The sequence below is a fragment of the Zootoca vivipara genome, chromosome 16 (genome assembly GCF_963506605.1).
Source record: "Zootoca vivipara chromosome 16, rZooViv1.1, whole genome shotgun sequence".
NCBI lineage: Eukaryota > Metazoa > Chordata > Lepidosauria > Squamata > Lacertidae > Zootoca > Zootoca vivipara.
The window spans coordinates 14,517,145-14,541,266 of record NC_083291.1 but is presented as its reverse complement, the minus strand read 5'-3'; the positions used below and the strand labels follow the sequence as shown (position 1 = coordinate 14,541,266).

The window sequence follows — 24,122 nt, the reverse complement described above, 5'->3', positions numbered from 1 at the left end:
GCAGTATAATTAGTAGAAGAGGATTGACAGTTGTTTACCCAAGTTAGAAAAAGAATGACAATGTGTGTATCAGGGTTAGCCCACCCATGAGGCAAAGTGAGGCAGCGGCCTCAGGTGGCCGAATCCACAGGGGCAGGAGATCCCAGTGTAGGTCTCTCTGTAGTCTTCCCTTTTCCCTGATGTAGTTATTCACACACTCCTCCTTCCCTAGCAGTTTTCTCCAATATTATTCTTATTATATATATTATTTTCCAATAGTGAAGGTGAGGTGGAGGCAAGGATGGCTCTGTGTGCCTCCTTGATGCGCCCCCTGCTGGGCGGGCGTCCTGGTGCACTGTGCCAGTCAGCCCAATGGGAAGGACGGCCCTATACTGAGAGCCAATAAGACCTCAGCAGAGTGACTTCTAGTGATGTGCTGTAGGCTTGGTCTACAGTTGCTAATTTCCCTACAGAAGTGAAGCAGCAACTGCTAATTGAATGAAAATTTACTGCAGCCGTTTAAAATTGCCATTGGCCAATGCCTCAACAATCTTAATGTTCTGGTAGCAATAGCTAACGATATGCCTATATATTTAATGAAGGTGATTTAAAAGCTCATCGGAGAGCAACAAGGCTGTGTCTGTGCAAATACAGGACAGGCTGCGTTACCTTTAAATACAAACTCCTGATACATTTAAATAGATACCTTCTAATACATCTATAAGCTGACCAGGTCTATGTTACATTTGTAACACAGTATGAAATCTGGTGGGTAGCTAAATTGCAACCTGCAATTTATGCAAGAGATGTGGATCAGGTTGTTTATACAGGGATTTGCAAACAATTGGGTTTTTATTTATTACTATTATTATTTATTAAATTTGTATAGTGCCCTTCATCTGTAGATCTAAGGGTGGTTTACATTTCCCAAGCATCCTTGGTTTCCTTTGCAGTCTCTGTAGAAATGAATGATGTTTGCACCTAAGCAACCTTTTTTCCAATTGTAGTTTGAAATTTAGCTGGAAAGAAACCTGGAGTGACAGTATATGAGTTTATATGATATGTCTTTGTATGATATCCCATTAGATGAGTGGTTCCCAAACTCCACACACCCCGGCAGCATAGACTACTTGCTGAGCTTCTTAATGGTTTTTCTGCCTATTGAAGCAATTTAACATGCTGTGCTAAACGTTGTCTGATTTTTAGTTGCATTTTTACTGCTTCTTTTATATATTGTATTTCCCTGACTTTGAATTCCATAGAATTCATTGTACACCTCAGGACTTGCTTGGCCTCAGCATACAGAAAATGTAATGGTCTGATACATAGTCTTAAATAATTCCCACTCTTTTTGTAAACCAGTTAGAGATGGGTTAAAAAAACAAACACCAGTATAAAAGTTTTTTGAAATAGATAAATAATAAATGTCTTCCTGTTACACAGTTTTAGAAATCATTTTAGAAGACAAAAATATATATGAACACCTTGCCTAAAGCATTTTGTTCACTTTTCCAAAAGAAAATAATTCATAATTCAATGTTTTTTTTTTCAAGTTTTCCAGTTTTTCAGAAAGAAACAAAACAAGGCTTCATGAGGTAGGAAATGGGGGGACCCAATTTTTCCTGGTGTTTTTTTCCTGGTTTTTTCCCGGGAGACCTCCGGGAAACGGTAAGGAAAACCGGGGGTTTCCCAGGAAATACGGGGTACTTGGCAGCTATGCTACCCACAAAATTATCAGCATTAGAATTGGGGAGCACACAGCTGTATTAATTAATTTTTGGCTAAGTTTTAGCAGCTTCAGAAATGAACACCCATCTTCAGCTATGGAGCTTTGCTCCATAATGGTTTTTCCACAAACAAATATCTTTGAACATCTGGATTTGATAATTAACCTGTCATAAGCCAGAATGATAGCATAGGCTAATCCATTGAGATCTCCTTGAAAAAAATACCTTGCTGGGGGGAAATACATTGTTGGTGGGGGAAATGAATTCTTAGAAAAATTCAGGATAGAAATAGTTGAGTAGAAATCTATTTTACCATTCTTTTAAAGTTGTTTTTGTTGGAAGAGGAAACAAACTACTGCCATCATACCCTTTTTTCAATCTTCGCTTTTAAAATAAATAAAAAATGAGCCAAAACGACGGCTTTTTTCAGGAGTATAATAGCAAAAATCATTGACACCTGTGTCTCGGTCTGCATCCAGATCAGCTAGCCATTGTTTTCCCTGGGGAGTCAGGGCCATACAGTCGGTTGCTGATGCCGGGGAGATTATCACTGATAGAGCTGCTCATCACGTTATTGCTCTGCCAGGAGCTACTAAAAAGCCAATTTAGCTTCTCAGCAATGATTCTGTTAGATACTCTGTAAACAACAGCAGCTGGTGGGTGGACCTGGCTGGAGACCAGTCCACCAGACTCAACTCAACATCTCTTTGTCAACTGCGGAGGAAGGATGAACAAGAACCCTTAAGCATGACTTCATTCTTGTGCTGATTTGATCTTGTTTGAAAGGCTTCTCTAAGCAGGTAGATTCCTTCCATCTACCTGCACTAGCTCGTTCTGCTCTTTCAGCATGGTCTCTATTTTAGAAACTCTTGTTGGTGCCTTTTCAGATAATGACTTGCCTTTAATGCAAAGATGACCTGCCATGAGCAGATGGCATCTTGCCCTTACTTAGGGATGGGGGAGAAAACCGGTTGGGTTTGCACTTTAATGCAAACCTTCAAAGTTGGCACCTTCCAGAACAATACGCAAACAGAAACAAAGCTATCCTTCAACACTTGGGTTTCCAAATTTTGTGATACAGTTCTCCAATTTAAAAAATGCATATATTAGGGACAGATGTGCTTCAAAGTGTGTGTGTGTGTGTTTTAAAATAACACCAGTGCACTAAATTAGGGGAAATTGCTTGCAAAACATGTATATTGGGAGAAATATGCACTAATATGCTGACAAACAGTTGCAGAAATGGCTTGCACTCTTTATAAAGACTTGAGGAATGAGATGATCACCCCTTTTTTTATTGTCAGTTCTGGGTTGCCCAACCACTGCCACAGTGCCCTTTCTTTTGGCAGATCAAGACACGCAGGTGACAGCAAAGGTTGCAAGGTTTTTAGCTGGGGCAATCAGAATGAGATCCACTAATTGACTATTGATTCAAAACCCTAAAATGTATTTCATATAATTGACTTTTTATTTCTATTTTTTGTATATTGTATTGTTGTTTTATTGATATGGCCGATGGGTGACACAAGTAAAGATTCATTCATTCATTCATTCAAGTTGCAGAAATGTGGTGGACTGAATTTAGGACTGGAAGAATTAGAAGCCAGAATTGCCAATTTATTCATCCGTACCCTCACTGAAGGACATGTGTTGCAGAAGATCAAAGTGTTTATTCACACATGACACATCTGTCCTGTTCATGTATAAAGAGAAGCTAACTTTAACCATGAAACTCTCCATGAGTGAGGAGAGCTGGGCATTAAACCTCTCCCTATTTTGCTATGTCGTGCTCTCTCACATCAGGTTTCTTTCTGGGGTGCCATCTTGGGGGGGGGGAACCGAGGGTCCCTCCAAAGTTTTCAAGGAGGGGACTAGGCCTCCTCAGAATCCTATGGAAATATGTGCAAGCCATGTGGCATGTGTGTGACATGTCAGCCCGTCATGTGGCTCACTTTGGATATCTGATCCCATCCAGGCTGTGAGAAAAGTATCTGCAGCAATTGAGTATGGTGGGTAAGAAAGGGGAAAGTTTGTGTATCCTAACAGATGAACCTTTTGTTATTAAAAAAACAAAATAGTGCAGAAGCAAACACTATTCCTGCTAGCTTAACTGTGGCATCCCTACCTCTCTTTGTCTAGAATAATAATAATTTATTATTTATACTCCGCCCATCTGGCTGGGTGTTCCCAGCCACTCTGGGTGGCTCCCAACAGAATATTAATACAGTGGAACCTTGGTTCTCGAACGGCTTAGTTGAGAAACAAATTGGTTCCCAAACGCCGAAAACACGCAAGTAAGTGTTCCAGTTTTCGAACGTTTTTCGGAAGCCGAACATCCAATGCGGTTGTCGGCTATTGTTTTATATTGGTTTTCAAATGCCGGCTATTGTTTTATATTGGTTTTCAAATGTTTCAGGAGTCGAATGGACTTCCGGAAGGGATTAAGTTCGAGAACCAAGGTTCCACTGTAATAAAATAAAAAAGTGATAAAACATCAAACAATAAAAACTTCCCTAAACAAGGCTGCCTTCAGATGTCTTCTAAAAATCAGATAGTTGTTTATTTCCTTGACATCTGATGAGAGGGCGTTCCACAGGGAGGGCACCACTACTGAGAAGGCCCTCTGCCTGGTTCCCTTAGTAGCTTCACTTCTCACAGTGAGGGAAATACCAGAAGGCTCTCAGAGCTGGTCCTCAGTGTCCGGGCTGAATAATGGGGGTGGAGACGCTCTTTCAGGTATACTGCGTCTGCATTCCGACTCATCCCCAATCATTTGTGGAGGTCAGGAGAACCCTCAGAACATCACATGACGAGGACCAAAATCAACTATTTTAAAACTAGTTCAACATTGAATTCCACCCCGATGTAGAATTTCAATCCTCGTCTGATTGATTGCCACTTACAGCAGCAAATCAAAATTACTGCTAGTTAACAATTCAGTTACCTATTCACTACATAGAGTAGATGTGACACCCAGGTGGAGATATGAACCAGTCCTTGAGGATGGATCCAGAGTGTTCCGTGTGTGTCGTGCTGAAAGTGCTAATCCGTGTCTTCAAGAAAGCTATCAAATATTTAAGAGAAGTCTCTTAATGTCTCACCGTGTGTGCTCCCCCTCCTGATTTTCAACCGTAGTCAAAAGCACTCCGTGAAAAATGGTTGATGCAAGGAATTCCTGCCAGTTCACCAGCAGAAGAAGAAGCCAGGAAGAGGCAGTCAGAAGAGGATGAGCTGAAGGTGAAAAACCTTGAAGGAAACATCCATAGGTAGGCTCTTTTTTATATATCTTTATGCCCAAATCCTGCTTTCAAGCCATCAGGGTTCGTCTGTATGTGTTGAAATACAGGGGCACAAAATTCATATTGTTGCTGATTCAATTACTTGAGCAATCAATCAAGGATTTAGCTGATTGTTCAGAAGAGGGCAGTTTGACGTGATGAATTTAATCAGCGATCTTACAGGTTAAAGGCACAACTGGATATCTGACGCTACTCAGCTCTAGTGTGGTTGTTAACTGTAACAGGGGGCCCAAAAACAAAAGGTTGCATTTAATTGGGCTTTACTCAGTTGAAATTAATGAATGCAAGTTAGTCATGCCTATTAATTATTTCAGTGGGTTACTCTGAATAGATCTTGCACTAGATCAGGGGTGTAGCTAGGGGGTGGCAAGGTGGGCCCCCACTAGGGGTGCAAAATCAGATAAAAATATGTCCATAAATATAAATATTGATTATTGCCACATAAGAAATGGTTTTAAATAGAGGGTGAATTGAATAGGTGGAGGGGTTGGGGTTGGGGGAGAGGCAGAAAGAATAGCTAATTTGTTCGTGCCTAGGGGGCGCTATCTGGACTAGCTATGGCTCTGCACTAGATGGATGCTCGGGTTGCGAACGTGTTCCGTGCGGGAAGCACGTCTGCAACCCGCAGCGCCGCGTCTGTGCACGCGCGGATCGCGACTCTGCGCTTCTGCACATGCGCAAAGTGCAATTTAGCACTTCTGCGCGGGCGCTGAAACCCAGAAGTAACCCGTTCCGGGAATTCTGGGTTTGGCGCGGTGAACAACCTGAAAATACGCAATCTGAAGCGGCTGTTATGTGAGGTATGACTGTACAACGCAGAATATTTAAGATCTCCTAACCCTGTGTGTTCTAAGATTGCCAGATTACAGCTGGCAACAATATGGCGGGGCCTTTTTGGAGATGGCGCCCTAAATGTGGGATTCACTTCCCAAGGTGGCCTATCAGGTTTGCTCTTTGGTCATGAAAGCTTTCTTGGTTGGACAGGTTTCTGAATGCCTTGTCTAATTAGGTGATTGGTAATACCGTGTTTTCCCTTTTTTAAGACACCGTCTTATAACTTTTTTCATCAAAAAAACACAGGGTGGCTTACTTTCCGTGGGATGTCTTATTTTTTTTATTACCAGTAAGGTTTTTACGGCTCAGGGCACTGGCTCAGGGTGCTGCTGGGCTCTCTTGAGTGCTCGGCGCTACAGCAGCCACTGGTTCCGGGTGGCGAGGCAGCAGGCATCCTTGGCCGGCTGCAGGGTGCTCCAAGCTCCTTGGCCGGGCCAGGCAAGGAAGAAGCAGTGAGCCCAGCGGTGGCGGCAAGCACAGAAGCGGCAGGGACAGCGATGGACGAGAAGGCGGAGCGCGGGGATACAGCCAGCAAGGCGGGAGCGCGATCAGCTGTTAAGCAGAGCTCTTGGAGCACCACTTCACAGCTGATCACGCTCCTGCAGTGCCGGCCGCATGGAGTGACTCTGTGAGTGGAGGTGCCTGTGGGGGTTGGTCTCCGCGGCGCGGAAGTATGGCTTATTTTCGGGGTATGTCTTATATTTCTCAAATGCTTAAAAACCCTGCCATGGCTTACTTTATGACTACGTATTAAAAAAGGGGGGAACAGGGTACTGCTGTGAGTTGTTGTTGTTGTTGTTGTTGTTGTTGTTGTTGTTGTTTATCTTCCTTGGTGCTTTAAAGTTCTGGTGGTTTTTGTTCAGTGAAGTTTCTCTTTTCCTTCATGCGCATTTGTTGTTGCTGCTTCAAAAAAAATTGTTGCTGCTCATTTTTTTAAAAGAAATGATGAAATATAATAATCTAAATCAATAAGTATGCAGTAGGAAGGAGATGATGGCAGAAAAGTCAGCCCACGTAACTAGAAGTGTACCTTCAAACTGATTCAAGAGGTCAGTAATATTCAGATTAAAGCAACCTAAACAGGCCTCCCATCGTTTGCAATCTGGAATCGTGAAGCTTTAAATCAAGCCCAACAATCTCTGATCCACAGGGTAGAGGTTAGGAATTAGTGCCAATGTAAGTCAGAGCAAGCTCAAAAGGGGCTTTGCTTGCATTGAGTAGCATCTGCCATGTTTGAGGGGCAGGAGGTTGTTGTCTTTCAAGCGCCCTCCTCTTGAACTCTTGCCCCATCTCACCATTTAATAGTGGGCAGTTTCACAAGTGGTGCTAAGAATGCTCTTTGCATGTCAGGAAAGTAGGTGAGAAAGCAGAAGAGAACCATTTTCATATATTCATTATTGTATTGTGTTTTTAATATTCGATTGGGAGCCGCCCAGAGTGGCTGGTCAAACCCAGCCAGATGGGCAAGTAATAAATTATTATTATTATTGTTGTTGTTGTTGTTGTTCCATATATTTACATGATTTTATACAATGCCCAACTTCATATTATATAAGATCTTGATTAAAAAACACGTAAAACTTATATCACTTTGCAACTGAGCTGTTGTAGAAAACATTTTGATCTGATCTAATCTAATCTAAAGCAGCATGTCAAATGAGTGCTTATGATCATGTGATGAATGTGATCTTTGATGGTTGTTTCCTGCTTGGCAGGGGGTTGGACTGGATGGCCCTTGTGGTCTCTTCCAACTCTATGATTCTATGATACTGTCCCAATAATGGATAAATAAACTCCAAGTTTGTGCAAATCTATCAAGTTTCACCCTTCTTTCTTTTACTATTTCTCTTTACTCTTGTAAACTTGGTCATTTCTGTGTAGTAGTCATATATGTTTGCCTCCCATTCTATTAATACACTGGGAATTGAATCTTTTCCCAGTACTTTGTGCAGCATATTTTTGTGGCTACAGTTATATGAAATATTGATTCTCTTTGCTGTGTATATTGTTGAGTTGGTCAATGAAAAACAAAGCAAGTTCTAAATCTAGTTGCATCTAGTTCTATATTATGCTCTAGTTCTATATTATGCTCTCAATGTGATACTTTTTTTATTTGCTTTGTTGCACAATTAATGTCCCCGGTTTTGTCTACCACCTCCAAAATAAGCTCAGGGCGTGGTGATTACAGAATAGTGCCTGTCTTTGGAATGCTCTCCCTAAGGAGGCATGTCTGGTGCCAACTTGTCTATCATTTTGGTGCCAGGTAAAGTTTTCACTCCCCTGGGCATAGGGGCAGCTTTAATTACATTGTTGTTACACTAAAACCTGGATTGAGTAACTGGGGGGGGGTGTTTGTTTTTTGTTTTACAGTTCCTGCTATTACATATTGGATTGATGTGTTTTTATCATGTTTTGCTGTATTTAAGGTTGCCATATTCCAAAAAGTGATAATCTGGATACAAAAGTTGTTGAGATTTTCTTTTGGCCAAGTTGTTGAGATTGGGGGGGGGCATAGTTGTTGAGGTTTTTGTTTGTTTGTTGTTGTTTTTTCAAAATCTCCATGAATTTTTTTTGGGGGGGTGCCATACACAGGTGGCGCTGTGGGTTAAACCACACAGCCTAGGGCTTGCCGATCGGAAGGTCGGCGGTTCGAATCCCCGTGATGAGGTGAGCTCCTGTTGTTCGGTCCCTGCTCCTGCCAACCTAGCAGTTCGAAAGCACGTCAAAGTGCAAGTAGATAAATAGGTACCGTTCCCGCGGGAAGGTATAACAGCGTTTCCGTGTGCTGCTCTGGTTTGCCAGAAGCGGCTTTGTCATGCTGGCCACATGACCCGGAAGCTGTACGCTGGCTCCCTTGGCTGGTAAAGCAAGATGAGCGCCGCAACCCCAAAATTGTCAGTGACTGAACCTAACGGTCAGGGGTCCCTTTACCTTTACACTTGGTTTTTCCAAGAAATTCCACCAGGACAAATTCCAATGGAAATCCAATACATATGGTAGCCCTGTATTCTGATAATAGCTTTGCAGCTTTTATCATAATATATGCAATTAGATCAAATAAATCACCAGATATGGAAGTAGCACCTGACATTTGACAATCAATTTCATATTTGTTATGCATTCGGATTGCAGGCATGTGGAATGAGAAACACCACAGCTAATACAAGCAGCACTTGTGAAATAGCCAATGTGCCGTGCTTAAGAATTTATCAGTCTTGGTTCTCTCATTTTCCCATTCCACATTATTCTGCCCTATTTGTTCCCAGCCTCATCTCTTTCACTGAGAAAATAAATACTTCACGGTTTCCAACCATTTCAAACCAAGACCAAAAAACACCAGGGCTCCCTCCTCCTCCACCTCCTCCACCTCCACCTCCTCCTCCTCCTCCTCCTCCTCCTCCTCCTCCTCCTCCTCCTCCTCCTCTTCCTCTTCTTCTTCTTCTTCTTCTTCTTCTTCTTCTTCTTCTTCTTCTTCTTCTTCTTCTTCTTCTTCTTCTTCTTTACCCATTTCATGTTTCAGTTGACATTTTCAAGGGCAGCCTTCCCCTATACCGAGGATTTTCATTGTGGTGCTCACGCGTACACCTACAGGGGTCTTCGTTGGTGCCTACAAGGCTCCTCCCCCTCCCCGAATTAGGCATGAAAGGAGCAATTCTATTGTAGCCAGTAAAATTCCGTGAGTGGCTAGTTGCAGTGTGTAAGATGCTCATGACAGTTCTTCCGGTATGCAAATCTGCCCCTATTTCCAAAAAGATTGGCAACCCCTGCCCTATGGATGTACAGAAGCAGGCCTTCTCTGTGGTGGCACCTGTCCTCTGGAATGCCCCACCCCACATGTTATTCAGGAGGCAATGATATTAAATGCAAATGCATTTCTTTGCTTGGGCTTCCCCCAGCCACTAGACCATACCCTTCTGTAATTTGTGGAAAGGTCCTCTGTTGCTCTGCCTGCAGTCATAAACAACCTCCCCCCCAAAAAAAAAATACTTTCAGGTAAATATAGAGGATAATTATTCCAAATTATTTCATTGTCCTATTAATTATTCCTATAGCATGTTTCAGTGCAGGCATAGGCAACCTTGGCTCTCCAGATGTTTTGGAACTACAACCCCCATGATCCCTGACCCTGTTAGCTAGGGATCATGGGAGTTGTAGTTCCAAAATATCTGGAGAGCCAAAGTTGCCTATGCCTGTTTTAGTGTATACAGATGACCGGTGTGTTTGTTTGTTTGGCCTGCTTCCTGATAGATAGCCAACCAGGTGAACTTTGGATTCTTAAAATTTGGAGTACAGAAGGCTAAGAAATGCATGCCTAGATCATGGGGTTATTGCTCAACTCAGGTTCCGAAGAAGAAGAAGAAGAAGAAGAAGAAGAAGAAGAAGAAGAAGAAGAAGAAGAAGAAGAAGAAGAAGAAGAAGAAGACATTAGGTTGGCTATAGCATCCCACTGTTGGAGTGAATGGGCCCTTATTTGGTACTTTGCTCAAACTAACATGACCACATGCTGTGAAAAGCAGGGGCAAGGGCTCATTCTCCATGAGTGTGCATAGTGCTAAAAATATAAAGGAAACAAAAAAAAAACCATCCGGGGCGGGTGGGCGGGCAGAGAGGACCTACAGAATACAATCAACCTCATTCATAGCCAAGCAAGGGAAATCCACACTCTTCCTGTGATCTCATTGTTTCCATTATTCAATTGCGGCCCCTTCTTGTGGTGGTGAATTTGTTTCACTGCTGCTGCGTTCAACAGAGTAGTAGGCCAAATGCAACTGGCTTTGTCACTGGAAATATTTGTTAAGTGAAGTACTTGGACATGTGTCCATTTGAACATATTTCCTACCCAAAGTTGTCAAATCCCAGGGTGTTGACATTGCAGCCTGGGACCGTGTCTAGTTAAGCATCTGGAAGTTAAAATTGTGGGGAAACAGAGACCTGCTGTGGTGGGAACTTGGGGACAAAATCACTCATCCCCATATGCTGAGTTGAATGAAATGATGATGAAGAAAAAGAAGAAGAAGATGCAGATGAAGAAGGATGAGATGGAGGAGGAGGAGGAGGAGGAGGAGGAGGAGGAGGAGGAGGAGGAGGAGGAGGAGGAGGAGGAGGGTCTGGAAACCAAGCCTTGTGAGCAACGGTTCAAGGAGCTGTTTAGCCTTGAAATGACAAGACTGAGAGGAGATATGATAACCACCTTCAAATATCTCAAGCGTTGTCACATGGAAGAGGGAGCGAGCTTGTTTCCCCCTGCTCTGGAGGGTAGGACTTGAACCAATGTTACAAGAAAGGAGATTAAACATTAGGAATAACTTTCTGACAGTAATAGCTGTTCGGCAGTGGAATGGTCTCCCTCAGGAGGTTATGAGCTCTCCTTCCTTGGAGGTTTTTAAGCAGATGTTGGATGGCCATTTCTAATGGATGCTTTAGTTGAGATTCCTGCATTGCAGGGGGTTGCACTAGATGACCCTCAGGGTCCCTTCCAACTCTACAGTTCTATGATTCTGTTGTTGTTTTATTAATATTATTATTATTATTATTATTATTATTATTATTATTATTGGCAACAGCAGTAGCAGCATCCTCAATCATGTGGGGTCACTTTCAGTTTGGGAACCTGAGGACATGGACAGGGTGCTTACAGCAGCTCAACCTTCCAATGACTGATGCACCCTACCCTGATGTTTTGGGCTACATCACGGCAGTGGTGTCTGGGACTGATGGACGTTGCAGTCCAAAAAGAAACTGGCGGGCACCAGGCTGAGGAAGTCTGCTTTTAAAAGTACTGTAGCTAATGCTGCAGGGAATGCATTGAGTAAGCAGAATATTATTACTACTTTTTGCCTTGTACCTAAGATCAGGCATCCCCAAACATCGGCCCTCCAGATGTTTTGGACTACAATTCCCATCATCCCTGACCACTGGTTAGCTAGGGATCATGGGAGTTGTAGGCCAAAACATCTGGAGGGCCGCAGTTTGGGGATGCCTGACCTAGATGGATACTGCAAGATGCTACAAGGGAATCTTGGAGCTGATCTCTTGCTGATCTCATGGTGAACCTGAACACACAGCTCCGATTAGCAAACCTAAAACCCTCCAGCCCCCAAAATGTACTGCTAATTCATACATTTACCGTAGAAGGACACATGGTAAAGAATCCTCTTACAATCTCCTTCCATTCTACATCAGTATGGCATGGGTTGGGCCATGTCACTGAGAACACTAGGCTAGAAGAAAAGTGGTAACATCACAGCATAATCCTTTGTGTGGTTAACTTGGATATAAGTATTTTCCCTGCCTTACTCACATGAAAAGGCAGCATGGTTGCAAAGGACCTGCCTCTGGCCTGGTCCCCACAAGGCGCAATTCCCCTGGCACAACTCCACACATTTTATTTGTTTGTTTATTTTTGAAGCATTTCTATAGTGTCTCTCAAGGTGGTGTATGTATTAAACTCCACTGATATACAGAATAAGAACTCAAACTGGAAGTATACACCTCGAAAGGTCTGGCTAAATGTGTGTACGGTAAGGAGGCACTGAAATGCCTCCAAAGGTGGCCTGACTTTGGGAGGAAGATTATTCCACTAAAAGCTCTCTCCTTAATGGACAACTGAGGTGAGGAAGCCTAGACTTCTCTGGTTTCTGGAACTGTGATTGTATGGGGAGTCTATGCATGTAACTAGGGAGAGCAAAGCATTTCTGGATTCTTGTGATGAATGCAGGGCCAGAATTTGTAGGTATGGTAGTTTCTGTGAGACAGGATTTTTTTTCTGGTAAAGTCTTTAAAGACTCTCTCTGCCCAGTGGTGGAGCTAGCTGCTCCGGCACCCTGAGCGGCATGTATTTGGGGGCGGAGCTAACATCCCAGGGCAGGGCTAGCATCCCAGAGGACAGGGCTAGCATCCCAGGGGGCGGGGCTAGAATCCCAGGGGGCAGGTCGAGCGTCCATGGGGTGCACCGCCTGCACTGAGTGTCCCAGGGGTGTGCCGCCCACAGCAAGCATCCCAGGGGTGGGGCAGCAATGTCACTCCCCTCAGGGATGATACCCAGGGCAGACCGCACATTCAGTTTGTCAGGTATATGTAAGGTTTCCCAGGTAGGTATCCTGACTACTCTTTGAATAGAACTGGTGGGAGATACCATACCTAACTCTTGGCTTAGGGGAAATGGAGAAGGCAAGCGATCAGGGCTCTTTCTCCTACTCAGAGAGTAAAGCGGCCTCTTGGGTTCAGACATAGTCATATTTTTTCCTTTTCCTTTGGGTTGGGCTGCTGCCAGTTGAAGTTCAGTTCTCTAATCTGACTCACCAATATTCAGATATGGAGCCTTAAAGGGACCCCTGACCATTAGGTCCAGTCATGACCAACTCTAGGGTTGTGGCACTCAACTCGCGTTATTAGCCGAGGGAGCTGGCGTACAGCTTCCAGGTCATGTGGCCAGCATGACAAAGCCGCTTCTGGTGAACCAGAGCAGCACACAGAAATGCCGTTTACCTTCCCGCTGTAGCGGAACCTGTTTATCTACTTGCACTTTGACATGCTTTCGAACTGCTAGGTTGGCAGGAGCTGGGACCGAGCAATGGGAGCTCACCCCATCACAGGGATTCAAACAGCCGACCTTCTGATCAGCAAGCCCTATGCTCTGTGGTTTAACCAACAGCATCCCTTGCATCCCTTACTCGCCTTTCTCGCAGGTAAATGTGCCCTGGTAGGATTTTAGCAACTCTACAGCCTGATCCTTTCTAGTCTAATTTTGGGGAGAAAGCTTCCCTGGGTTCAACCATGAATAACCTTTACTTGTGAGTAAATGGTGCTTAGGGTTGCTGTGGTTTAATTTAGACTCTAGAGGCTTTACAGTAAGTCTCATAGCCTTATTACAACTTTTCAGCCAAATTTCTAGGAACATCCCTTTTAATATCTTCCAGCCCTGCTGAGAAATCCTGGTGTGCATTGGATTGTTAGGTAGAGTTCCAAATATACATCTACACAGGAGTAACTCCCATCATACTCCATGGAATTAATATCTGAGTAAACATGGTTAAAGATTGTACTGTTAAGGAAAAGGGAAGTGTGGAAAGAAGTGATGAGGCTGAGAGAGACTTCTCTATGATTTTGGTCTTGGTCTTGGTTTTAGACAAAGAGAAACTTATGTGCCACCTAGTGGCTCAACAATGCCATAAATTTCACAGTCGGTATGTGCTTATTTAAACAAAGTAACATTGGCATATATAGTTACAAACATTGGATCAAAAAGAGGTGTCGGTTGAATGCAGCATCCAGAACGGGATGAGAGAAAACCGCTTGCTGCCACACAAAGCCATAGAAAAAGACAAGAGTTTACATCCCGAATCATGGCAAATGTGTGGATGGCAGGGTCAGGAAAGGAGTAACAGCCCCTTGCTACCCGTATTGCCCGTTTACATGTGTGGTTCCATACTTCTGTGTTCTAGTGAGGCCTACTCCTTTGCAATCTTAACATATTGTCCAAGAAGCAAATACAACTGAATTCTGTGGGACTAATAGTCTAGTTCAGGGGTCAGCAACCTTTTTCAGCCGTGGGCCAGTCCACCATCCCTGAGACGATGTGGTGAACGAGACTATATTTCGAAAGGGGGGGGTGAACAAATTCCTATGCCCCACAAATAACCCAGAGATGCATTTTAAATAAAAGGACACATTCTACTCATGTAAAAACACCAGGTAGGCCCAACAAATAACCCAGAGACGCATTTTAAATAAAAGGACACATTCTACTCATGTAAAAATATGCTGATTTCTGGACCGTCCGCAGGCTGGATTGAGAAGGCGATTGGGCTGCATCCGGCCCCCGGACCTTTGGTTGCCTAACCCTGGTCTAGTTCAACCCATGTTTACAGGGGAAGGAAGCACAAGGTTGAAGGCTAAGCCACCTTCTTACACAGCTTATGGGCTTCACCCCAATTTCAGCCTTTAAACACACCCACACAACCACAACTACCACTGTTTTTCCTCCAGCACACCCCCAAGGATTTTCTTTCAGTATGAAGAATGAAAAGGAAACGGAAAATAATTTGCAAAAGCTTAAATGTAGAGAGGTAGCTTCTTGCAAAAAGGTGGCTTTTCTTGCAGCCTTTGCTACCTCGATGTTCTTCAGAGGTTGTGGACTACAGCTCCAATCAGCCCCACCTACTAGGGCCCATGTTCAGGGATGGTGGAAGATGGAATCCATATTATCTAGAGGACATCAAGTTAGGGAAGGCTGCCTTTGATGTAGTAGTTTGGTGTTCCCTCAAACAGACACTTACCAGACACTTTCTTTGGAGTTGGAGAGCATTAATGGGGTCTTGTTATTGTTCTTCTTGTTATGCAATGCATAACAATGTTATGCCTACTGTGGAATCCAGTGTGAGCAGCATATGTTTGTATATAGGAAAATGAGGTGCTCATGTCTTGAAAAAGTGCCATGAGGCAGTGTCAGTTTGCATTTCTTAGTACAGAAAGTATTGATCTGATGTGTAGAGATCTTTCCTATTCTGATTAGTTCAAGAGGGCTCTGGAAGGTTTCTTCTCTTTGTGAAAGAAGGCTTTCTTTCTATGTGAATGAAACAGGCAGAAGGATCTTGTTTGGGTTATTTCTTCTGGGAAGCTGAGTACAGCTGGTTTAAACTGGTTCTGTTACCATTCTGACAAAGTAATACTGACTATAATAGTAAGACCAGGAGGAGCCTGAGTGCTTAGTGTTAAGGTTTAGACTTATGAGAAGTTTGTAAGTTTTATTGTAAGCGCTGCAACTGGATTTTTTTTATGGACTGTGCCAATCCTGATTGTATTGGATTTGTGACCGTTATGCTCAGTTGCCTTCAGTACCAGTAAAGCTCTGCTGGATTAAGTACAATTGCCTTTCATCTAATTTTTGGAAAAACTGCTATCGTGTTTACGTTTTCTCCTCCTCCGGCGCTGGTGCGACAAGGTGATGTTACTCCCAGACCCTCCAAGTGTCCCTATTTTCCAGGGACAGTCCTGGATTTACAGAAGCTGCACCAGTTTCTGATTTTTTTCTCAGGGTGTCCCGCTTTTACTTAGGATGCTATTATTTTCATTGGAGAAATGTTGGGGGGTATGTACTCTGTACTGGTGAGTACCATCACATAAAAGCCCTGGAATTCATTGCCCTCACTGCTTTCCAGGGACAACAGTGAGAATATTGCGAGAATCTGTATTTGTGGTGCCATGGATGTGAAAACTTGTCACACACATGCTCTTGTGTTCTCTTCCAAAATTAGAAGGCTATTTTACTGGCTTTGTGCTGAGACCTCTTGGCTCAAATTCTATTGGAAGCAAAGCTGGAATCTGAGTGTAACAGATACGAGCTGACACTCTCTGAAGCTGTGAATGGTATCTGATATGCTACTAAAAGCTTGCCAGTGTCTCTAGCAGTACGCAAGGCGGGGATTGGAGTATGTTGTGAATAGCTGGTTTAACTGCCCTCTTACCGTAAGATCAATGATGGGCAGGCTGCCACAGAGTGGTTTTGGAACGGCATGTAAATGGGTGAACTGAGTTCTCTGGCTTCTGGCCCCGGAGCCCGTCAGCTCAGCAAAGCTTTAGGAGGCTCAGTGGGACAACTCTGGTATTGGCTTGTTGCAGCTGCTTTGCAGAATATTCTTCTAAAATTAGAGTGGATATTGCATTCCAGGTGTGGCAGCTTGTAAAGATGTGCTTGTGGATTATCACACGGATCAACATACCAACCACTCCAGCCACCCAAATAGCATTGTTAGACCTAAGAATTAAATATGTGACAATTGCAGGTTTTCATAACCTTCTTTTATGCTTTGACGGCTGTGTAGCAGGCTATGTGTATGCTGCAACTTTATGCAGAATTCTGGGAACTGTAGTATATTATGGATGCTGAGAATTACGGTTCTGTAAGGGTGAACTACAGTTCCCAGGATTCTTGGTGGGGCGAGATGTGTTTTAAATGAGTTTCAAATGTTAACCATACCTAACTATTGTTGTATTATATAGGAAAGCATATATCAATAAACAAGGATGTGATTAATACTGAATTTTCACCTTATCTGCTTGGGAAGGTTACAGGATTTAGTTCTGTAATTAAGCAGGTCTTTCTTTAAGTACATTTTTAGTTCTTCCAAGTATGGCTTAACCAGCATTACATAAAGGTACAGGTAAAGGGCCCCCTGACCATCAGTGTCCGACTCCGGGGTTGTGGCGCACATCTCGCTCTATAGGCTGCGGGAGCCGGTGTTTGTCAGCAGACAGCTTCCGGGTCATGTGGCCAGCATGACAAAGCTGCTTCTGGCGAACCAGAGCAGCACATGGAAACGCCGTTTACCTTCCCGCTGGAGCGGTCCCTATTTATCTACTTGCACTTTGATGTGCTTTCGAACTGCTAGGTTGGCAGGAGCAGGGACCGAGCAACAGGAGCTCACCCCGTTGCAGGGATTCGAACCACCGACCTTCTGATCAGCAAGCCCTAGACTCTGTGGTTTAACCCACAGCACCACCATTACATATGGTCTGCTATATATCAAAGCAAGAGAAATTAGGAGTAGAGATAACAGTGCTCCTCTCAATTTTTTGTTGCTTGCCTAATGCTGTTGGAAGCACTCAAAAGCAAAGCCTATTGGCATCGTTGCTTAGCTTGTATTAGCAAAATGATACCTTCACCATTAGATAGCATGATCCTCATCATCCTTAAACAGGGTAAAGGATTGCATTATTGAGGCAGTGCAAAAATCCAAAGCCAGGAAATATACACAGACAGAAGGCATGTCCATCTCTGGTGTAAAATTAAAAGACTGCTGTATATCTGTTTCTCCCCTATGGAAAGAGCACATCCCCCATAATGGATCAGTTTCTATGGATACACAGTGGATATCATGCCTGCCCAACTGTGATACGCTGGACTTTGCTCGCTTCCTCCCCTCTCTTCCTGTTTCTGTATTTTGCAGTTTCCGTAAAATTCTTCAGGCAACACCTGTTAATCTGTGAGATTTCATATTAAAGATGGGCCAGAGTCCTGCCCTAAGTGGAATTCAAGCTCTCCCTGCCATGTGTATGCTCCTAACCCATATTTGGAGTAGCCAAGAAGGCCACTCTTTCCATGCGCCAGGAGACGTCAGTGCATAGGAGAAGGCTTCACCAGGGTTGTTCTAGGCTATATTCCCAGAAGGCTAAACAGGTGGTGTTTGTTCCTACCCATGCTTCAGCGTGCTAAATGCCCTCTGGGCATGTGAAGGTGCCTGCAGGTCCCTGGAATCCATACTGAATGATGCAATCCACTCCAGACTTTCTGGAGCAGAGTGCATTGTTTCTGCTCATCTCTTCAAGAACAGGATGGTAGACTACAGTAGATGAGCCACTGCACAGCAAACTCTTCTCACCTATGTCTGGCACCTTCATTATGCGCCTTTAGGTGCCAGGCAAAAAACGTTCCTCTTCAACCAGGCCTTTGGCTTATTAACATTCAACACCCTTTTAAATGTGTTGGGGTGTGTGGCGTTTGCCCGTTCTTTTGGAAATGTCTGTACAGGGGGAGAGAAAGGGTTAATAGGTAGACCAATAGAAAAGCCCAGAGGTGGAGCCTACCTGCTTTTAAAAGGCTTAGCCAGAGGTTTAGACAGTGGGGAAGACAGCAGTTAGTTCGGTTGGTTTCTTGTGGGTGGGAGGCATAGGAGTCAGAGTGAGTTAGAGACAGAGGGGAGACAGAGAGAGTGAATCGGATTACAGTGTTTCAAAGTATTTAAAACTTGTTTGCGTTCACAATAAACTGGAATCTTTGTTAATACGTTACAACCTGACTGAGTCTGAATATATTACCGGGGGAACCTGGTTGGTGGCAGTGGAAGAGAATAACTGTGGTGGTGCAGGGTTAATAGTCCGTGGAACCACCGGGGGCTCTGTGTGAACGCCACAGGGGGTGTTATAAGGACCCAGGTGGTGCTGTGGTTAAACCACTGAGCCTAGGGCTTGCTGATCAGAAGGTCGGCGGTTCGAATCCCTGTGACGGGGTGAGCTCCCGTTGCTTGGTCCCAGCTCCTGCCAACCTAGCAGTTCGAAAGCACGTCAAAAATGCAAGTAGATAAATAGGAACCGCTACAGCGGGAAGGTAAACGGCGTTTCCATGTGCTGCTCTGGTTTGCTAGAAGCGGCTTTGTCATGCTGGCCACATGACCTGGAACTATACGCCGGCTCCCTCAGCCAATAATGCAAGATGAGCGCGCAACCCCAGAGTCGGTCACGACTGGACCTAATGGTCAGGGGTCCCTTTACCTTTACCTTATTATTATTATTATTATTATTAAATCACAATGCGGGGAAAACTGTGAAGCCAGCCAATGTCTCTACATAGCTCCCATGAAGGGGCCAGGCACCCACAAATTTCAGGGCTGGGGCCATGCATGCTGCATGGCACCCACAGCCCCAGTCACCCAAGGTTGCCGGGGCCAAGTTGGCGCTCCTCTATACTGCAACATTTAGCTGGTGATATATCATGATGTTGAAAACCAGCGGAAGAAGCATTCAGGATGGTTTGCAAACAGTACTGCCTGAGGTGGCAAGGGGGTAAAGAGGTGATTTGACCAAGGCACACCAGAACAAAGCATCATCTGCAGTTTTGGGGTAGGGAAGGAGGCACAGATGTATCCAACGAGATTGTGGTTAGGGGAGGCTCACTGTTTGGCCGCTGGGTGCATAGTAACACAGCACCACCCGCCACTTGTTCTGTCCTCTTGTTTTTCTGTTCCTTTTCTCCTGAGTATGAAACTCTTTCCCAGCACACCCTGAAGGTCATTCAGAAGGCACTAATTAACTCTGTCTGCCAGGCTGCATGTACTCGTTGTTGCACGTAAAACATTGGCTGTCGTTTCTTACATGCAGCCTCCTCTGCTGCTGAAGCACAGCAATCAGCTTGGCAGGCGCACAGCCATCAGTACACCATCTATATCTTACACCCAGAAGTCCAAGTTGATCCCATCATAGCTGCATCCCATCATAGCTGCATCCCATCATAGCTGTTGTGAATATTCACTTGTATTTATATTTATGCTTTGAATCCATTGTGTCAGGGGTTCTTGCGACTACTCCAGAGTAACGATGCTCCACACAGTATTTTATTGGTGCACTCTATTTACAGTGAGACAGGTGTGGAAAACATGCCTGCTCATTCCGATGCAGAATCCGGCACTGCCCCTCGGCGTGACTTCCTCCCCTTTTTTCTCCTGCGTAATTCCGGAACCAGAGGAAAGGGTCTACGCTCCATGCTTTCCTTCTCCCCCCTTTCCCCCTCTATCTCCTCCCTCCTGTGTAGCCGGGGCTCTCCCCTGCTGCCAGAGCCCTGGCACTCTCCATCCACTTCCTGACTGGTTTCCTCAGAGCCCTTGCTTCCATCACTGCTTGGGGAGGAGCTACTTCTGATGCAAGGGGGAGGTTCTCTATACTGTCTCCCCCTTACACATTGCAAACTGACATACAAGAGATGCAGCGTGTTATATATTAGCTGTGTGTATGTATGTGTATTGGTTAGCTGCATGTATCTCACGAACTGGGCTCTGGTCTACAAAAGCGCACCTTCGGGAACTCGGCTAGTCTTTACTAGTGCCCAAAGATTCCTTGTAGAATGTCTGTAAAGACTAACAAATAATTATGGCATAAACTTTGGTTGATTGGAGTCTCAGTTACAGGACTGGGCAATATATTGCTATCTCGTCCAAAACTGGTTTGAAGTCCCTATCTTGATACCAGTTTCATAATTTTTGACCTGGCAATATGTCACGAATCATGGTGTGTGTGTGTGTGTGCGTGCACGTGCAAAATGCAAAAATCACAATGCTTCTACATAACCCCATCCTTATTTCAGACATCGTGATATATCGATATAAAGCGATGTTTAGCTGGTGATATATCACAATGTTAAAAACCAGATATCGTCCAGCCCTGCTTAGAGATAACCTCCTTTATTAAACGGTAAGTCCTTGTATCTTGCAGTGCAATCCTGTGCATATATACTCAGAAGCAAATCCTGTTGAGTTCAGTGTGCTTTACTGCAATGTAAGCCCTAATAATTCCAGCCAGGTCTGTCTCCTACCATGGTTGTATTACTGGATCCTTCTTTTTTTTTTAAAAAAAATATTTTTATTAATTTTCCAATTAAAACCAATTATATCACATTTCAATATTTCAAATTATACACATATATATATCAATCAAACCGAATGTTATGCCAAATCATCTAAATAATTTATTTTTGGGTTCCCATGCTTCAAGAAATTGGGAATTCCTCGCAACTGTCCACTGCCGTCTTATTTCTAAAGTTCAAATCGTCCTCCAAGCTCATAATATTCCAAATCTTCCCCTTACAGTCACCTAGATGTTTTCCACTTTCATCCGATTGTTCCAGCTGCTGAGATAAATGTCAAACGAAGTTTCACAGATGTTCTTTCTCCTGTGTGAGTTAATCAGTCCAGCCTCCCCATAAATCTTCTTAGTGGAGCTCCCTGTTGCGACGGAGTAGCAGCGCCATCTTAAAAGGCTCAAATCACTTTCATTTTCTCTCATAACCATGAAGATTTACGATTTATTTATCTTTATAGAATTTACAGCTTTTTCAGGCAGGAGACCCAAACATCCAACCATGAACTCTTGGTAAATTAATGGATCTCCTTGCCCTATAGCTGAACTTAGCTTCAGGTCGCTGCTCCAATTTAAAGTGCGTCACAGCTCATAAATCCTCCGAACGCGTCCAGAACTCCTTCCGTCTGACTAGGGGGGGGCTTTTCTCATCGGCAACTTCACATCTTTAAGAAATATGCTCAGTAACAACAGCTATAGAGTTCAACTCACACAGTCTTTTGCTTCTCTTTCACTCCAAACAAGCCAGGACATCGCGTCCGGGAAGATACGAGGCAACAATATGAAGAAAAAATAAAAACTTGCTTCCCTTATCGCTCCGTCCCCATCAATCCTTCTTCCAGATGCCGTACATTCTTTGACTCCTCTCGCTCAGCAGCATAAAATTCTCAGCAGTAAACAGCGCTTCTTCCCCTCCTTCTGAAGTATGTCCATAGATTTAAGCCTAATTATCTTCTTTAACCATGGAAATCCCCGCCATGCAGATTAGCGTCCGGGAGTCCTGGCCGTCGTAAGTGCTCAGCCCAAGCTCCCCCCACTCCAAAAACAGTCGGAGTGGGTCTGGGGGCATCGCGGGCCAGCGGCCCCTCTCCGTAACCCCCGGAGAGGGTAGGGGGTTGCCATTTACTCCCCTAGCAACCGCCAAATTCCTTACGAAGGTCAGAGAGATGGAAAACAGGTCCGCCATTCCTGCAGGCGGAAACCGGAACCCCCGTATTACTGGATCCTTCAGTGTCCGAACGTGCTCTTCGTGCCTGCAGACCTCCAGTTTGATGCCCACTGCAGAAATGAGAATGCCTCACTGTATTGAAGGAGCTGTTGACATTCAGTTTTTAGGATGAAGTAATCTGTAAACTATGCCCAGATGAGCAATTGGATCAGCTTTGGCTGGCAAGCTGTAAATTACATGCCAACAGTTTGTCACAGAATCTCAGAGTGATTTAACAGTCAACATCTCTTCTCATAGAACTCTGGAGACCATAGCTCTATGGGGGAAACAGGAGTCTGCTAACAATTCTCAGCACCCTTAGCAAACCCTTAACAAATCCCAGGATTCTTTGGGGGGAGCCGTGACTGTCTAAGGCTGCATGATACTGCTTAAAGAAGTAAAGATTGGACCTCTCTGTCTCTCTTTAAAACTGTTCCATTTCTCCGAGGTCTCCACACAATGACAACAATGAGGAGATCGTTTTCTGACTGACAGCTGCTACTTCCAACCAAGGAATAGCTTTTCCAAGGCTCTCCTTCTAATTCCAATTACACCGGAGCAGTGTTTGAAACTCATATATATATAAGCTAGGTGTCAAATGGCTCCTTAAACCAGGGTTACATTTGCCAAAACGGAATGTCTAGTTTTGGGGCAAGAGAACTCGAAAGTCGTATTTTTCAATGTGACTTTTTGGTTCCTGAAATTCGATCTGATGGTGCAGGCTAGAATTCTAAAGGATGTGTTGTTAGTGTGTGAAAACAGGCAAGATCCAAGGATCCCCAGGCATGCACCTCCAGATGGTGTAGACATCAGGCACCATGTCTGCATCTTTGCTTAGTTGCAAGTGGTCAATGTTGTTGTTTAGTCGTTTAGTCGTTTCCGACTCTTCGTGACCCCATGGACCATAGCACGCCAGGCACTCCTGTCTTGCACTGCCTCCCGCAGTTTGGTCAAACTCATGTTCGTAGCTTCGAGAACACTGTCCAACCATCTTGTCCTCTGTCGTCCCCTTCTCCTAGTGCCCTCAATCTTTCCCAACATCAGGGTCTTTTCCAAGGATTCTTCTCTTCTCACGAGGTGGCCAAAGTATTGGAGCCTCAGCTTCACGATCTGTCCTTCCAGGGAGCACTCAGGGCTGATTTCCTTAAGAATGGATAGGTTTGATCTTCTTGCAGTCCATGGGACTCTCAAGAGTCTTCTCCAGCACCATAATTCAAAAGCATCAATTCTTCGGCGATCAGCCTTCTTTATGGTCCAACTCTCACTTCCATACATCACTACTGGGAAAACCATAGCTTTAACTATATGGACCTTTGTCGGCAAGGTGATGTCTCTGCTTTTTAAGATGCTGTCTAGGTTTGTCATTGCTTTTCTCCCAAGAAGCAGGCGTCTTTTAATTTCGTGACTGCTGTCACCATCTGCAGTGATCAAGGAGCCCAAGAAAGTAAAATCTCTCACTGCCTCCATTTCTTCCCCTTCTATTTGCCAGGAGGTGATGGGACCAGTGGCCATGATCTTGGTTTTTTTGATGTTGAGCTTCAGACCATATTTTGCGCTCTCCTCTTTCACCCTCATTAAAAGGTTCTTTAATTCCTCCTCGCTTTCTGCCATCAAGGTTGTGTCATCTGCATATCTGAGGTTGTTGATATTTCTTCCGGCAATCTTAATTCCGGCTTGGGATTCATCTAGTCCAGCCTTTCGCATGATGAATTCTGCATATAAGTTAAATAAGCAGGGAGACAATATACAACCTTGTTGTACTCCTTTCCCAATTTTGAACCAATCAGTTGTTCCATATCCAGTTCTAACTGTAGCTTCTTGTCCCACATAGAGATTTCTCAGGAGACAGATGAGGTGATCAGGCACTCCCATTTCTTTAAGAACTTGCCATAGTTTGCTGTGGTCGACACAGTCAAAGGCTTTTGCATAGTCAATGAAGCAGAAGTAGAC

The 24,122-nt window shown here is 44.2% G+C and overlaps 1 protein-coding gene across 4 annotated transcripts in view; it reads left to right on the top strand.

The window, feature by feature from the left end:
* The window catches only part of PALM2AKAP2 (PALM2 and AKAP2 fusion), a 232,062-nt gene that overhangs the window by 44,631 nt on the left and 163,309 nt on the right, over positions 1 to 24,122 (top strand). For all 4 annotated transcript variants that reach the window (XM_035097032.2, XM_035097034.2, XM_035097033.2 and 1 more), the window contains exon 3: positions 4,842 to 4,972. In XM_035097032.2, coding sequence (XP_034952923.2) covers positions 4,842 to 4,972 — 131 coding nt within the window. The remainder of the gene's footprint in view (positions 1 to 4,841; positions 4,973 to 24,122) is intronic.